This window comes from Mercenaria mercenaria, chromosome 1, assembly GCF_021730395.1.
Source record: "Mercenaria mercenaria strain notata chromosome 1, MADL_Memer_1, whole genome shotgun sequence".
Lineage (NCBI taxonomy): Eukaryota > Metazoa > Mollusca > Bivalvia > Venerida > Veneridae > Mercenaria > Mercenaria mercenaria.
Window position 1 is genome coordinate 35,694,895 of NC_069361.1, and position 19,283 is coordinate 35,714,177.

At 35.3% G+C, this 19,283-nt stretch overlaps 1 protein-coding gene across 1 annotated transcript; it reads right to left on the minus strand.

Moving 5' to 3' along the window:
• Nucleotides 1-15,883: 15,883 nt before the first annotated feature.
• On the minus strand, nucleotides 15,884-18,990 carry LOC128556153 (uncharacterized). Its single transcript, XM_053540188.1, has 3 exons — nucleotides 18,588-18,990; nucleotides 17,634-18,245; nucleotides 15,884-17,388 (listed from the first exon to the last, which is right to left on the minus strand). The coding sequence occupies exons 1-3, from the start codon at nucleotides 18,988-18,990 to the stop codon at nucleotides 15,884-15,886; spliced, it is 2,520 nt and encodes an 839-aa protein (XP_053396163.1).
• Between the last annotated feature and the right edge of the window lie 293 nt (nucleotides 18,991-19,283).

Here is a 19,283-nt window from a genome sequence, read left to right on the forward strand (position 1 = left end):
CCTATTAGGATTTACTCATCATAGTTTTTGTGAATGAGTAAAATGGTAAACTTTGAAACTGACTTCCAGTAATTTTACTTCTGAAAATTTGTAAATTTATGTGAAAGAAAAAACAGAAATCAGTTTTATAACATATTTACTGGATGTAACACCAAAGAGCTATAATAATAAATTTTATACTTCTTTGGTAACACCTATGCCTTTGTTTCAGTTTTAATTCAGCATTCAAGTTTGTGCTTCTTTTTTCTCCCTTGGCTTGCTTTGGCTTCACACTCGCTACCAAAGCCAATAGAATATTCAATATACCTTAAACTATGTTTTGGGGATCATTTTTGTTGGTTTTAAGAATGTGTAGAGTGTTCCCTTTTTACATTCTTTAAAAAGAGACATTTTTTGTTGTTTACTCTGCAAGGGAGGTTGATATTTTAAATCAACACCGCTTTAAAATACATTGCCATTCCATCAATGTTAAATCCCAACCATTTGATTTATGCATGCATTGAGTGTATAATTTAGTTTGACCTAGGTTATAGAGCACCATTCAGTGCGTGTGAACATTCAATATGGGAGAATTAATGCCGACCGTGTTCTGTTAGGTAAAGCATCCAGATGATTCAGATTTTGTTTACGTTAGTTAAAGTCATTGCATGCGTTTCTGTAATTTCATATACATTTTTATACGCTTTAAAATGATCAGATATGCATATATGCATTATTTCAAAGCGTAATTTACCCTAATATGCATCTTATCTGGAGCCCTGCATGTACTTCAAAGAAAGCGTATTGTTATCTTAATCTAAAATGTCCATGTTTTGGCAAAATTTACGAGTTATCACTGACTTCTTACCAGGGGTCTATGATTTGCCAAGTCAAAAAGTAACTGAAGGGAAAGTGGAGAACAAACATTAGACAGGACCAAGTTTGGCGGCTTATCCATCAAGTGGTTCATGGGAATAAGTTGTTTCACAGTAAAAAGACAGAAACAGCACCATCACTATAGCTCACACTGAACATTTGGTTCAAGTGAGCTAAATGGTCTTATTCTGATCCTTGGAGTCAGTGGGCACGAGGGGTGCTGCAAATTTCATAACCAAGGGCTATTTTGTTTGTTTGAGTTCTATGCTTCCGAAGGATATTCTTATTTATGTATCATTGTAATGGTATAGTCTACTACTTTAGAGGGCCATGGCAGACTCAAGTCCCTGACCTAACCATTACTGTTTTGACCTTTAATATATGTATCACACACTGAATCATGAATGGTAATAACTGTGCTTAGTATAAACTAGTACCCTCTAATAAAAGGCGCTGTGTCCTCAAATGAACATAACCGAGAGGTCCTTATAATAATGATACAAACCAATTTAGATGAAGATCCATCAAGAAACCAGCAAGAAAATGTCCTTTAAAGGTACTTCTATTTTTAGCTCTAGCCACCCCTTATAGTTGCCAAGGCCCCTAATAGGTGCCAAGCACCTTCATTTGATAAAATTTTGTAGAGGACCTAACAATGCTACAGTACAGACCAAGTTTGACAAATATCCATCATGTGGTTGTTGAGAAGATGTTGTTTGAAGGTTTTCTTATAACTCTAGCAGCCCCTTATAGGGAAAGATACATAATTATAGGTTTAAATAACTGAGGTTCTAGTGGCCCCTAAAACACTGGAGAAGGACCTGGTATTATGATGGTACTGACCAAGTTTGATGAAGATCCATCAAACAGTTCATTTGAAGGAGGAAGTTATTCAAAGGTATTTCTAATTTTAGCTCTAATGGCCCCTAATTGGTACCAAGTGCCTCCATTTGAACGAATTTGAGAGGACTTTATCATGATGCTACAGGCCACATTTACAAAGTATCAAAGTTTGTAAAACCAAGGGATCGAGAGATTGCAAGTAGTATTTTCCAACTGAATTCCAGGTCCGCATTTCATGCAGAATCTTCAGTCAGTCCTAAGTCCTAGGACCTAGGACCAAAATTAGGATGGAAAAGGACTGCACTTCAGACCGTTTCAATGAACAATCTTATCTTTAGTCACAGACTTAGTCCTAACTTTTGACTTAGGACCAATGTGTACTCTCGAATTGAAGTTAAAAAATATAGCGCATGCGCTGTTTGCCGCAATCTGTCATTCGTCTGCGACAAAATAAGGGAAGCGCCGCAGGAAAGCTACAGAACTGGTCGGACTCTGAATATCTTGTTCTTGCAGAGGCTGTAAAGATCTTTCTTCCAGTAATGAAGGGATAACATGCTTCTTTTGATACCAATATCGCTAAATGGAGTGTCTGGGAGTCGGTGGTTGATCGGTAACTTTTTACATTTCTGTGTTAATTTTTCTTTCGTGTAGCCTTTAATTATATTTAACAAGGGAAGCAACTGGATTTTGAAAAAAGCGGATGATTTTAATTCCGGAGGAAAATCAGTTTTAATTAAGAGTTGGCTGCAAGATGTGTCAGTCATGTAACCGGAATATTCATCTATGTGCAGAAGTGACGGCTAAATATAGAATTATTAATTAGCTGGACAACAGTGAATACAGGTAACTGTACCATTAACCGGATATGAAACAATGTATTTGTACTAAATATACAGTAATAGTAGTATGAAAGTCTACATTACTACAGACTCTCCGGATATTGTTTAGATCTAGCTCGGGGAAGAAAAATTTTGATCGCATGAGACAAGTGAATAATTCCACTAGAGGAGAAAATTAACAAAAAAAAAAGGAATTAAAAGAAGTGTCTTGGGGTATTGATCAGTACCTAACCTATAGAATCTGGTGCTAGTTGTAGAGGATACTATATAAAACCAGGAGATGATTTCAAATGTTTGCTCCCGTATTTTTCTCATCAATTTACTATTAAGCATCTAATATCTTAAAGCTTAAAGTTTAAAACCTGAAAACAAATAGGAATGAAATCATTTTGTAGCTGAAAGAGCATGTAATTGGTTTACCGTAACCTTGTACTTAGGTGCAATAAACACTAAAACAACAGGAATCCTCTACTTGACACAGGTACTCAATGATGTATGAAGGCCCTTGGCCAAACTGATATGTATTATTTGCAGCCCCAAAAAGTGGGCGATTTGGTGTCGCATCACTTGATATTTAAGGAAATACCCGCCCCCCTCCCCTACCTACCCAAACATATGCACACATTTATTAAAGAGCTTGGTATTTTCATAAATCTTTAAAATTGGCAACTGTTTTACGAACATCAGACTACAAAAAAAGATAAAGTCGTTTGAACAATATTCAGTCATTTCGAGCACAGTATTGTCATTTTTATGTCCTTGGCATTACCATATGGTAATTACTTAATAAAAACTAAAACATTTCTAATTTGTCAGGTAAAACATAAGTGTATTAATTAGTTAATTAGTATCTGGCAAAAGTGGTAAATGTCAGCCTACGAATCATGAGGTTCAGTCCCTAGTGTGACCTTTGTGTTTTCTCCTTCGAAATTACTTTAATGGTGGTAATGAAATTTGACAAACTCGTTCAGTGAACACAGATCGTGAGAAATGTAGTGTCAGTAGACATATAGACCACTTCCAACCGTCTTTCCGTTGGCTTAACCCTTAAGCGACATGGTTAAAGTGTCCACCTACAGATCACGTTTTACTTCTGATATATGTCACATATTAACATGTTGCAAGCGATACCACAGGCAGGAGTACTGGACCTGGGATAAAACAGATATATATCAGAAAACATGTGTTTAGATTAGAACTGTCCCTACACTAGTAGACGTTTAAAAATGTCTGTAAAAATTAAAAGGTGGTAACTTTATTTGCCACCACACCCTAATTTGTTTAGCATGTGCAATGTAAACAGCTAAAGTGCAGTCTATCCATAAATATTTCTTATAGATGAGTGTACGGAAAAACTTAGCAAAATATTATTAATAATCACATTGAAAATATTAGGAGACGGTCATTACCTTTTTGGACTGAAACTACATGTTGAAAAAATAAGTGAATTTTCAGTCCTCACTTTTCTTTAAGTTCATATACTTGTAATATATACTTTAAAATCAAATTCGTAAGGTTCACACAGCCCCTCCTTTTTCACTAATTATAAAAAAAAAACACTTTTAAAAGCTATATAATGTTGTATATTTTCATGTACTTCATCTGCAAAAATAAAGTGTCATAAATGAAAAGAAACATAATTATACATAGGTCATCTTTCTTCATGTCATGCGTTGTCATAAATACCTGGAATAAAATAGTTTACTGCCTACTCAAAATTAAAAAAATAAATATTCAATGTGACTTAGATAGTCAATTAAAGATTTGTTTTAGTAGTATTGCCGATAATTCTAGTATCGTGATTATTATATTTTTACATTAAATTACAATATGATTGCTATAGATCCAGGGTGGTATGAGTATCAGTACATGGAAATGTGGAGGGAAGGATAAATCTAATCTGAAAATATTTTATTTACTTTCTCCATCGCATAAATTCACTATGATAACAATTATACTGACGTTAGTATGTCTTCCATCAAGTTCGATTCAAATAAGAATCGCCATTTAGTTGAATCATGCATTATACAGGACTAGGGTTTCCGCTATTATTTGATTTATTTCATTTAGTCATGCAATAGGACTATTAATCTAAACATAAAACTGGTTAATCTTTTTAATCGACCTTAGATGTTAATTTAAACAATTCAAACTTACAGGCCAATAGTCATTCATATCTTAACAATGCAATCTGGGTTATGGTTTGAATGTTAAGGCCTCATATTATCCAAAGAAATGAATGGTGTCATAATCACTTCAAATTATTTTGTTTTGTAATAGCAAATCATCGTTCATATAGGCAGAAACATCTAAATTTGTTTTCATCACGCGACATAATGCAGCGGAATTTTTCTTATATACTTTGACAAATAAAAAAGAGCAAAGTCATTGTCCAATGTCCTAACACTTTTTGATCTTAGACATTATAAATGTTTGATAAGATTGAGAAAAATCATATCAGGGAGCATCATGCCATGCTTCTTATCAAATCAAACTTAATATTCACTTAGTAATCAATTACAGGTTTGTATTTTCATTTGGTGGATATCAACTTCATTTACCAGATTTATATAATCTTAAAAAAGATATCAATCAGATTTTAACCCATTAAATTTTGGAGCATGATATTGTTGAATTTCATTTGAAATAGGATAATTATGACATAGAGCATAAAACGAAGCACAGAATGCAATATTAAATCGCCAAAACTAAGCGTTAATATAAACAAACATTTAAGGGGACTAACCCACACATTTTAGGCGAAAAATTATTTTCTCCCAAAAATCCATGAAAAGTAACTACTCTGAAAGTGACTAGTGGTACAAACTTGTTGACTTAAGATTTTTGCAAGATATTCTTATAAATAACCCAAACTATTGTGTAGAAGTTAGTAAAGCGATGCAACGCTTTTGAAAAAAATACAGAAAATGTGCACTCTTCTCGCAGTTTTACCAATATCTAACTTTTATTTTCACCCACTTTATCATTTTTAGTGTTATATATACATTCTATCCGAAACTTGGGAGGAAAAGAACATGTTGAAAACTTTTACTCAAACCGTGGTCAAGTAGCTTTAAATGGTCAGCTACATTTGTATGGTATATCAAGAAACCATTTGGATAAAAAAGTGTCACTATATCATGCTCAAAGAATGAAGGATTTTAAAGATGTTCTGTATGTTTCATGTATTAATCATTACGGGATCCAGTTACGACTTTAAACTTCATACAGAAATACATTCAAGAATACTAGTATATATTTCTAACATATCATAACTTTATATATTTATAGCATATTCTAACACGATCCGATTCATTTTCCTATTAAACAAAGAAGGAAGAAATCAGTGAATTATCTTACAACAAATCACTGTTCTGACGTCACAACTATTACGTCATGGCGTCCAGCGGCATAGCGGCGCGCTGGAAAAGAAACCTATTGAAAACGGGCAAATATTTAATGCATGTCATCAAGGATGTACTTTAAAATCCTATGTAACGTGTTAGAATCAAAATAATATATCTCATTTAGTGATTTGCTCTTGAATAAATCATTGCTTGTCGTTCAGATGCGTATTATTACATCACTCGGATATAATTCCTTCGCATCTGAACTCCAAGCAATGATTTATTCAACGACAAATCACTGGATGAGATATATTATTTCTTAAACAAACACTAAACACAATAGAGAGAGCGCAGATCTACGAATGTTTTATTCCCGCAACCGACATTTGCAACTACCACAATAACAGACCTAGTATGTTCATTTCCTTGACCTTGTTTGAATTGCAAAACAAATTGTATACCATTTAAACAGACATGACAAAGTAGGTTTTGAAACTTGGATCTAAAATAGTCATAAACGTTTTAACCGATATATATTTTGTTTTGTTTTAAGGAGTGGAATGTTGTAAGAGCCTCTTATTAGTTTGATCATTTTTATCTGTTTGGGTTACAGAAACTCAATAACTTAGTCCGTAAAATAATTGATTGTCAATTGATCAAATTATCAAGATAACTTTACACATTAAGAAGAATGACAATAGCATGTCTTTACAAACGTCACCAATAAGACCAAAGCAAAGATTAAACTATGTGAAACTTATGCCTCAACAATCCGAATGGAATAACGCCTAACTCTGTTATATCATCTGGCGACAGATATGCTCTGGGCTTTCTCAAGGGTATTTATAATGCTACTGGCCTTATTTTCTGTACTTTCAACGTGTTAAAAGTAACTAGTTATATTTTGTATTAATCACATGAATCATGTGGAAAGTGTTGGTAAGCGTATTTTTCTAATTTTATGTGTAACACTTGAATAATTTTTCATGTACTGAAACGGTCCCTAGTGGAAAAGGATTACCGAACTTTGAGCTGTTCGTGTAGCAGATAATACATGTATGGAAAATACATACGGGTGCAATTTTGCTATTGATACGCAATCGTTAATTTATTGATGGATGTCACAAATTCATTTTTGATATCATTTATAATTTCTGGTATTAATATTTTCGGAAATCCTTAGATCGATTTGATGATATCATATAATAAATAAAACTTGTACAATAATACACAATGTATTGAAAATGCGTTGTTGATAATCATAAATAAATTTTATGATCTCATAAATCAAACACATTCTGATTATTGTGAAATCATTTAATTTCGTGGGGCATGAAATTTGGGGATATGAATTCGTGGTTTCAACTTTTGAACATAAAATGAAGGGGAATTTTACATGTTCGTTGGGATTAAATTCGTGGATTGACTCAACCACAAAACCCACGAAATAAGTCCCCACGAATATTAATGATTTCAAAAGTATCTTGTTTTGACTAAATGACATTTTTTTATGGTTTTTTCAGATTCATAAAATGAATTTAGGATTAGGGAAAAGAAATATTCGTATTTAGAGATATCCCTAAACAACCAAAAGTAAATTGGAACTAGATCTATATAGTGTTGCAAATTAATACTTACTGAATCCGCTGTGCACTAGCGCTGCTCTTAGAGCTAGGTGTAAAGAGAGAAATATCTTTCTCTGCGTATTCTGTTTATCCTAAAACAATATCGGGCATAACCTTAGGACGGCCAGCACATATTTATGCCAATCTCGACAGGCATATGTATGTTTTTGACAACAAGAAAATGACGTCACTCGACCTTCAGCTATTTCCGGAAGTAAATAAAATGAAAGTAGAAATGCAAAAACTTGAAAACGAAAGCCGCATTTTGATTCGTAGATAGTCAGGGTCACGCGCAGGGAACCCCGTCTAAATGTATGCGCGTGACTTATTTTTTTTTTTTTTTTTTTTGCTATTGGGGAGCCAATTTTCAGCACTTTATTACGAATTGAAATTACCTGGCTTAGTACAACATGTAAGCTTTTAATCTATGTAAAAATATTTGAGCTCGGGATAAACAGAAATCCTACGGGTCCGTAACGGACCAAGGGTACATTGATAATTTGGAACTTCATCAATCGCTCAAAATGCATTTTGATGTTTGTCTGAGAGTGTCAGTTATAAGCCTCAGATGTAAGATATAACCGTATTTGAGAGCTGCAGACCTAGACATTTCAGAAATATTTTCAAAATAAGTTTCGTTAATAAATATTAAGCGTGAAAGGGCCATCAGACGCTAATACGTTTTAGTACGTTAAGGCTGCGGAAAGGATATTGTTAATTATTATTCTAAACCGACTACCTGTGCTTAAATAATCACAACGCTATTATGTTGATATCACGTCGACATGATATTTATTTAAAACATGTTTAAAACGAAATGTCACATGGCACAACTGTCTTGATTAATTTTTACACAAACCCACGAACTGGTTATTCGCTATGCAGATTTTTTTGAAATCATTTGCGCTCCAATGGAACGCTCCAATCCAAGACATGTCACCATTTCCGGTTCAGGCATATTAAAAAACAAAGAATTGAGACCTACCATTTAGTCCGGACGCAGTTGTCCAGTGTAAAAACTGTTTGAATACGAAACCCAGAGGCCGTGAGTTTGAGCCCCGTTCTCCAACAAACATACTGCATTTGGAAAGAGTCTCGTGAATGGGTGCTTTACACCTGGCACGCTAAAGAACCAGGAAGTTTCTGGACCTTGGAGCGTCTTCTGTATTTTGCACTATCCTCCTACTAACAGTACTGAGACTTGCCCAGATGGGTTATCGGACAAAGCTTACACACACATAGACACAACACACACCCACGCACACACACACACGACCCCTAAAAATTTGGCGCCATACATGAAGAAACAGATCTTAATTTACAATAACTGTTTATGCAATCTGGTGTTTACGCCTCGTACGAAATTATTTTACTCGGGATGCGCCCCCGTAAACGTTCGACGTATAACCGCCCATAGGGGTATAAATAGTGTTAAATTAGGGTTTTGCTATAAATCATTTTTTAAAAATATGTTGTACTATCATTTGTTATCAGTATAATACTAGAGACCAAAGAGCGGTCATTATTTACTTCGGGCCCATCATTTACAGATGAAAATACAGAAGAAGAGAAAAAGAACGACGGGAAGGTCTTTTTTTCTCAATTTGTCTTTAAGAATGTTTGACTGTATTATACAATCATGTAAATTTGCTTAAAGCGTGATAACTCATAACATTCTGTCGCGAATATGAGGAAGTGTTGTTGCCCTTTAACTACTCTGCAAATTGCAGAGATAAATGAGGAAAGAAAATACAACCAGTTTTTCAGGGTTATGCGAAATGTTTCCGGGATCTTACTGTCACATTTTTCTTTTGTGATTAGTACGGTGTTCCGTTTGGACAATCGTGGCTTTTTATTTAATACTAAACCGCGATGCACGATGATGAAACAACGAGGGTACGATGGTGAAAACGTATGGCAACGATGTTGAAATCGCGTGGTGCGATGGGGGAAATGTCGATGTAATATCGCGTTTTCATCATCGTACAATCGCTTTCGGGAAATCGTAATCATCGTACCATTGCGTTTTCATCATCGTAAAAATCGCGTTTTCACCATCGTGTCATTGCGTTTTCATCACCGTACCATCGCGTTATCACCATCGTACCATGGCTTTTTTCAACATCGTACCATCGCCTCCGGTGTCATGCGCAGTGGTACAGTATATTTGTCAGTAAAATACGGGCCCTAATGATACAATCTCTTTTTCACATTGCACTATGTACCTTCTCCCATCCCAACAAGAATAAGCTGAGTTTGAATAATACCATGTGCTATTAACCCAGCTTTTTTATTTACTTTCATGCATACATAAAATACAAAGGGCGTAGCCCTTTAAGATTTTACAGTTTCAATTTAACTGAGCACTGAACAAAACAGCAGAATCTAAATGGTAAATTTGTCTCACAAAATACATTCAGATACGTTCTATTCTATCTATTGTTGACAAAAACACAAGTGTACGGGACTATAATTATTACATTTCTAACCGGAAGGCGATGGTACGATGGTGAAAACGCGATGGTACGATGGTGAAACCACGATGGTACGATGATGATAACGCGATGGTACGATGGTGAAACCACGATGGTAAGATGATGATAACGCGATGGCACGATGTTGAAAACGCGATGGTACGATGGTGAAAACGCGATGGTTCGATGGTGAAACCACGATGGTACGATGATGATAACGCGACGGCACGATGGTGAAAACGCGATGGCACGATGGTACGATGATGAAAACGCGATGGCACGATGGTGAAAACGCGATGGTACAATGATGAAAACGCGATATTACATCGACATTTCATCATCGTACCATCGCACCATCGCGATTTCATCATCGTGCAATCGCGTTTTCACCATCGTACCATCGTTGTTTCATCATCGTGCCATCGCGCCATCGCGTTTTCGTCATCGTACCATCGCGCATCCCGGTTTAGTTTTAAATTTAAAAAATCACGATTGTCCAAAAAGGAACACCTAATTAGAAATATGCCGATATATTATTAAATGAAATTGTTATTAAATCGAGATAACTCCAGAAGAGATATCGTTTGATGTAGTTTCATTTATACATAATGTCAAATTAAAACTATTTCAGCTTCATCTTTCCACCTCTTGCCTAGTACAGATCTGGTGGCATTTCTTTGATCTGCTTCCTGGAATTCATTTTTTTTTAAATATGAAAAACTAAAGAAAAAAAAACCTCAAAAACCTTAGATAATTTTAAAAGTAATAAAGAGCTACTTTTCATATATTTTGAAATAAATAATATTTCAGCAACTTTCAAATCAAAATATGATTGTACGTGGAACACTTGGAACAGTTTTCTCCCTTATGTTTTGTATTTTCCTAGAGAGTTTTTGCTGACATATATAGCGGCTGATCATGTTTTCCTGATCACCCAACCATTACGGAAAAACGATCTTTTGGGGTTTTAATTTAGTTTTGTCGTTGTCTCATACCTTCGCCATCGCCATAACGGAAGGCGAATGAACGCTATTTTGCTAGGGTTATTTTGTTGTTGTGTTGTTTCGTTATCTCATCCTGTCGCTGTGGTGGTGGTGGTGTGTGTGGGTTGGTGTAAGTCACAAACCGAGGTAGCACATATGTTTACACACCCACGTAAAGAGGTACAAAAAAATAGCGAGGTACTTTTTCCTAAAACCTCGTTACGCCTACCACATAATCCGCGCATACGATTCAATACACACACACTGGACTAAAAAAACTTAGTACCTCGTTTCATCGGTATAGTGCCCGTTTGGGTGCAGTGTGTTTACGCACACGACGGCAGTTCATATTCGCTTAATACTTCATTTGCATATTCATGACCTCATTCGGCTTACCTCTACGGTTATTAATAAAACCCGGTCCAGCCCGGACGGAAATAGCCGATTCCGATTGTACGGAAACCACCGGAAACTTACGGACGGAAGGCTAATATAATTACGAATGATATCGTGTCGATATCAACTTACATATTTAGAATTTAGAAAAAACACTGAACCTTATGATGCCCGCGAGGAATTTCTTTGATGAATGGGTTAAGACTGCGTATTCTTTCTGGTTGCAAAAACGTCTTAATAAAATTTGTAAACTTTTAGATAGCGTTGTTTTGACAAGCCTTCTAATTAGTTTCCGAAATTTTGTATCGTTATCATTATATACTATTTTATAATCACGTTTTGACCAAAAAGTTGTTATACTTCGAAGAAAGGAATTCCTCTCGGGCTTCAAAGAGTTTTTGTTTCACCTGTCCATTTCCAAAGCCTAAATAATTCGTTGTGTCCGGTAACATGCCTAAAAAATAGGGAGTAAATAGGCAGGGTTTTTTTTAATACTTTTTATTCAATGAGACTTTCCGGAAATTATTTTTATTAAATAAAAAAAAAAATGAATACGAATAATTTCTGATATTACTGACAATTTTTAAAGAATAGAATGAGCAGTTTTTTTAAAACTTTTCATAAAAAGTTTTTAAAAATCTCAAAGACCATAAAACATTTAGGGTCATGTAAAAAATTTAGGATAGGTCGGGATTTCCGATTACGGGACGAAGAATGCAGCGTTGAATATTTAAAAGTTTTACACACGGTACCCCATATTTTTAAATATTCCTGTATAAATATATAAAAACAAATACTGAGATAGGTTTGTTCACGCAGTATTTTGAGTATCTCTGGAACAAAACCGAATTGAACTTAGTCGACTGAATTGACGTACGATGAAAGTCACACATTGAATATATATATTGTGGTACATTGCAGTTTGTGGCATAGTCTTTGCACTTTCGATAATCGATTTCATATTCGGCAAGTTGCTATGATGTTTTAACATCTTTATTTATTTATTTTTTTCAAGTTTGCAAGTAGTCTCTGAATAAACTGACTTACTTAAATTATATTCAAATTAGTTCAAAACTATATAGAGTAGAATGGAGTTACAAATTCTACCTTTTTTCCATTTTTGCACAGATGTCGCGTAATCCGGAGGTCGCGGGGTCGAATCCTGCCAGCGGATTTTGACCGTGACTCCAACAGTCGTCCCTTCTTTCGGTGCGAGTACTGGTTAGTTTCCAGGAAGCAGTCATCCAGTGTATTTCACATTAGTTGGTGAACCAAAACTCGACGTAAAAAAGAAATCTTTTAAATGTGAACAAAATGACCATTTAACTGCACTCAATATATAGAACGATTCACACTGTTTTGTGAAAAAAGACCAAGTAAAAACTTGTTAAGATTCGTTTGGATATTTACCAATGCTGTACACTTTCAGATTATGCATTTAGATACTTCAAGATTAAACTTCAATGGTTAGACGTATCTTGCAAAACTTTGCAATTTATTTAGGTTGATCTGATATATTATTGTATACAGAATGCCCTTTCAGTCAGTTTGCTAGTGCTCGGCATTTTGGGTACATAACAACTGTACAGAAGAATCTTTTGAGCCCGCTAATCATAATTTACAAATAAGTCTGGAAAAAGCAAAATAAAACTTTGAATGGATGTTGTTTCTTCAAATCTCACAAATTTCTTCATTAAGATTTTTTTTGTTAATTTATCAATATCACAGTGTACTGCAGACGATTTACTCTAACATTGCTTACTTTACTATGGTCACGTGACCACACCGGAAGTGAACTGTACTTGGATCTATATTGGGCAGCTTTAATGCTGTCGCATTCTGAGACCCTACGTTTTGTGAGTTTTTCATTGGTAGAACCAAACCTATTGTAATTATACAAATTAAACTGTTGCTCTTTTTTTTCTTTTTCTTTTTTTATATACAGAGTAAGAAAAGTTTTAACCTTACATATTTTTTTCAACTTTATGGTAAAGAAGGTGTAATGAGCGGGATTTTCCAAAAACAAGTTTCATCCTTCATAACTTGTTTAAATAGTAGTAAAAGTTGATCTTCACCCGATATTAGGGCCTACATTGTATTGAAAAGGTAAAATTCGTACTTCTTACGCAAATGGCGCCGAGAAATCACATTTTAGCTCAACCCTAAATATATACAGTTGTGACGTTTCTGTTTTTACGGAGATTAATTTTTTTTTTTGTGGCGGGGGGGGGGGGGGGGGGGGGGGGGGGGAGGTTGTCCATTATATCCAAAAAGTAACCTATATATTTTCAAACGGAATGACTAAGTAGTGTGTTCTTTTTTTCACAAATACAATTATGATAAAAAAAATTTGAATTGTAATATGAGCGAAAAATACACAGGGGTCTCCTTCTTCGTTTTCGCGGTATAATGTTCTAATTTTCTCCTACCCTATTTTCCTATTTTCACGCGCAGCTATTGCACACTCAATTTTTACATACAAATGCTTGTATCCAAGGGAAAATAAGTTAATCACCAAAAAAAGTTTACAACAGCATAAGTTTCATTTTAATTATATTCTTATTTTGTTAGCCATTTTCGATTTCTTTCCGATCTTTATTGTTGTAGGGATAATACACGTTTTTTTGTGTATTAACGTCTGCAGAATCCCGCGGGTTTGTTTGTGACCGAGACCGAAGGTCGAGGTCACAAACATATCCCAAGGGCTTCTGCAGGCGTTAATACACAAAACAAACGTGTATTGTCGCTATTCTTGCATAAAAAATCATTACACGACGACTAAATGCATTGTTTTCATATGTGATGACTTGACGATTCCGGTACATTTTTTATTTACCATTCTTGTTGTTCTTGGAAACGGTAAACATGTTTTAAATATCCATAACCGGGGCACACATAACAACAACACTACTAAAAGCGTGATTTGAGGGTTTTTGAGCATCTTATTTTTATTTTTAGTTATTACAAACGTTACATTACACATAATTTTGCATATAACTAAAAAAATTGATAAACAGGAACACAATTATTTTAAGAATAACAACTTTACATTCGAATTATTTTGAGTACGAACAAACAGAGTACGGATGAGTACGAAGCTAGTGACTAGCTTTCGAGGTTTATTATATGAATTCTGCGAACAATCAGGTAAAAACAAACCGACTGATACTAACAAAAATCATTAATATAATACCTAAAAACGGGCAATAGCACAAGTTACACGCGATACTTATTTATCACAGTTATTTACAATAACTGAACAGACGCTTTGTAAAGGGAGTAAACTCTAAGAGAAGCTAGAGCGTACATTGATGGGGGCAGTACGTTTGGGGTTGGAAACTGATACAGCTAAACATACTATGGATTACAATGTATCTATAATGCTACAAGAAGGGGTTATTATGGAAGAAACAAGATGCAGATGCCAAATATCAGTCTGCGCAGAAATACATACATACGTCCCTGGCAAAGCATTTCAAAAATAAAAATCATGTATTAACAGCACGTGAATTGCCTTGTTTGCACACGATTTTTCTCCCGTTTATACATGGGCGGGTCCAGTGAAAAAAAGTAGTTTTTATGCAAGAATACGCGTGTATACCTGAATACATGTTACACACAAAAGCGGCGTAATGAAAAACACAATATAGTACTTCTTATTAAACATTTTACTGATTGTTCGCCACTCAGTATGTATCTTTTATTTTCTGAAAATGTTCCTGAAATATTTTTGAATGAAATAAAATTATAAAATGACTACCAGGTTCATTTCACTGCGGTGCTAGGGAAATTTTGACTGTGCATATCAAAGTCCCGACCAACTTAAAAGTCAGAATTAGCCGGGAAGAATTATTTCCTGTTGTGGCCTTTTGGGATTTTAAGCCCATTTTCGTTAACATTTTATTATACATTTACATTTTAAATACTAAACTCTTTCTCTACAGTAACTTACAATTGTCGCATTGAAAAATATTAGTCACGGATAGAGTTATTTCGAGGGATCACCCTCTCAGGAATACATTATTTATTTTATTATACCGAAAAATTAATGAAATGATTAGTTTAAACTGTATTTATTTCCACAAATTGTATATACAAACATGAGTACTATATTTAAATTAACAAAGTTTGATTAAAAGACATACATCAATCAAAATAGTACAAACAAACAAACAAAGAAATTTTCCATCGAATGGATTGGAAAACAAGCTACTTAAAACTTATATGAATTCCGCTCCATAAGAAAAACAGAGGTTAGATGAAGAATAGTAACTAGGCTGTGTAAGTATGTGTATCATGTTGTGTTAATCGGAATATGAATGTGAAAAATAAATGCATAATGCAAAGTTTTTGTGTGTGTGTGTTTTTAGGGGTGGGTTTTTTTGTGTTTTTTTTGTTTGTGTGTGTGTGAGTGTGTGTGTATGTGTTTTAATGATGACTGAAGAATTAACGAGCATGTTTATGCTATTGTCTCTCGTCGTCGTTTGGGGGTGGGAGAGGGGAGATGTTGATTGTCGCAGCTTATGTACTGAATCTATTTGTTGAGATGATAAATCGTTGAACGTCAGTGAATAGGGAAATATTATGTTGATAAGATAGATGTTCATCACCATACAGTAGATTGTTAAGAGTTAGAGCGCATTGGAGATTGGAAAATATGTCAGTTCGAAGATTTTGGTATTTTCGACAATGGAGCAGATAATGGTCGACAGTTTCTATCTCACCACAATCACATCTAGCGGTGTTTGTGATTCCTCGGCGGTTGAGGTCATAGTTAAGGGAGCTACAGCCTAGACGTAATCGAGCATGAAGAATTTGGCCTTTTCTGGATCCAGCATTAAATAAAGGATTTGATTTCGGTAGGTTTTTATTCAGATTTGATTTGAAGGCATTGACTGAAGGAGATAATTTGATATGTTGAGGAAGTAAGTTCCAGTCGTTTATTGTCTTAGGAAGAAAGGAAGATTTGTATGAATGTGACTGGCAAAGGATATTTCTGATGTTTCTTTGATTAAATCTAGTATTGATATTATGTTGGTTTTCAGGAATTAGTGAAGACAGGTAGGCGGGTGATAGACCATTGACCATTTTATAGAACAAAACAAGGCGATGTTTTTTTCGTCGTTCTGTCAGAGGTTCCCAACCGAGATCGAATAAGAGTTTCTGGATGTTACAGAGTTTAGTGGCACCGGTGACTATACGTGCAGCCTCGTTCTGGACGGCCTCGATTTCATTCTTAAGAGCTTCTGTACAGTTGTCCCAAACAACATCAGAATATTCCAGGATTGGACGAATAAATGAAAAGTACATTCGTTCGAGACTTTGTCGATTTAATAGAAATTTAAGGGATCTCATTATTCCAATTCGTTGCCAAGCTTTTTTCAAAGTAATAGATATATGTGAGGACCATTTTAGATCCGAGGAAAAGGTGAGACCGAGATGTTTGTGTTCAGTCACTTCAGTGATTGGTATATTGTTCATATTTAATTGAGGATGATTGGGTTTGTAGAGTTTCCTTGAAAAGATCATGGATTCTGTTTTTGATGGGTTGAATGTCACAAGCCATGCTTTGGACCAAGAGTGTATAGTTTCAAGATCAGTGTTCAGAGTGGTACTGGCTAAAGCTGGATCATCTACGATGATATAAAGACTAGTATCATCTGCAAAAAGACGAATTTTAGAACCGATGTTTGAAACAATGTCGTTAATGTATGTTAGGAATAACAAAGGCCCTAGAATAGATCCTTGCGGGACACCAGCGTTGATTGTCGACCAAGAGGAAAATGTATTTGCGTACACAACTCGCTGCTTACGCGTGGAAAGGTATGAGGTTATCCAGTCCAGAAGTAAGCCCTTAACACCTAGAGAGGATAGCTTATGAAGAAGTCCGCGATCCCACACCCTGTCGAAGGCCTTTGAAACGTCACAGAACACGGCTCGAATTTCTTTGCCGTTATCGAGAGCATTGCAGATGTCGTTATGAAGATATACCAGTTGGTTCACTGTAGAGTCACCTTTGATAAAGCCTGATTGAAGAGAAGTAAGAAGATTGTTTTGAGTGAGATAGTTGTAGAGATATTTGTGAATACACCGTTCCATAAGTTTGCCTATGCAACTTAGAAGGGAGATTGGTCGATAGTTCGAAGGTTTTGAGGGATCTGATTTTTTAAAACTGGAGTAACGTTTGCTAGTTTCCAGGACGAGGGGAAGAAGGCATACGACAATAACTTATTGAAAAACTTGGAAAGAGGTTCAGAAAGTTCTGCCTTACCTTCTCGAAGAAGTTTAGGGCTGATGAGATCAGGACCACATGCTTTAGATGGATCAATGAGGGATATAGCATCAGAGACGTCTGTTGGTGTAATAAGAATATTCGTTAGGGTAGCTGTAGTAGAGGATGGGCATGGTGGCAAAATTTCATTAGTGTCATCTATGGTGGATTGTGAGCAAAAGAAATGGTTAAGGAGTTCTGTCTTTTCTTGGTCTGTAGATGCTTGTGTATTTTGGTCTTGTAGCGTTGGAATTGTCTGAGCTGTTGTTTTATTTGTTAGTTTTTTAGCAGTTTTGAACCAGAGTTTTGCTGTTATTGTGTTGGAATTTACTTGTTCAATGAGTTTATTTTGGTAGTTTTGTTTTGATATTCGTATTAGTTTTGTAACCTCGTTACGTATTGTTTTAAACATTGTCCAAGCTTGTTCAGTGTTAAGTCGTTTTGCTGTTTTGTGTAACTTCTTGCGCTTCCTAATAGCCTTTCTTATCGTGTTATTTAGCCAAGGAATGTCGTTTGGTCTTATTGTGACTGTTTTATTTGGAATTGATTGTAGTGCTGCAGTTAATATTGCGTGTGTGATGTCTTCAGTGGCTTTGTTAAGGTCAGTGTTTTCTATTATGGTGTCCAGGTAGTATTATGCAGTATTGTTTTGTATTGATCATAGTTACCTTGTCGTACAACCATACTTTTCTTTTGAATGTAGTATTTATAGGTTTGTCTAGTTTAAGAACAGCAACAATAGGGCAGTGAAATCGAATCATGTCAGGAATGAATGGATCGGCAACAAAGCTTGTTAGTACGTGATTATTATTTTTAACAAAATGAGATCAATAAGAGAGGATGAGTTTTCTGTGAAATGTGTTGGTGATGAAATTAATTGTTCTGCCTGATAAGAGGAAATTAGATTTGATATCTTGTTTGTCTGAGTGTTTAGGATGTTGATGTTAAAGTCACCAGCAACTAGGATATTATCACAAGGTTGGTTAAAAGCTTGGTCTATGGACTGTTCAAGAAGAAGCCATTGCTGATTATTTGAATCCGGAGGACGATAGATGCCTCCTACAATGATGACACGATGTCTGAAATTTATTTCAAGCCAGAGAGCCTCTATTCCAGCAACAGAAAGGTCGTCACGATGTTTGGCGAGAAGGCCATCTCGAATGTAGATAGTGACTCCTCCACCTATGCGATCATTACGATCACAGCGAAACGGTGTTTGAAAGTTAGGTATAAGAAGATCGTCATTTGATGTTGCAGGAGATAGCCAGGATTCTGTGAAGATAAGAATATCGTAAGGCTGAGCTTCTATTTCTAAAATGTCAATTTTAGGCTTGAGACTTTGAATATTTAAATGCATAACAGAAAGACCACTTTGCAATATTTCACTGTATGCGGATAAAGATGAATTTTCTGATGAAATTGTACTATTGGGTCCTGGATGTGGGTGTACATTTCCAGAGATTATGAGAAGTAGAGGCAACAGTTGAGAAGATATGTATGTTCGAATGAAAGTACTGACCGTAACAGAATGTACATGTATGTTTAAGTGATTGCATAAGAAAAGTGTGACTGGATGGCGCTTTTTGTTTGAGTCATGAATTTCCATGATCAAGGAGGCTGATATGTGATTAGTATCTGTAGTTTAGCCAC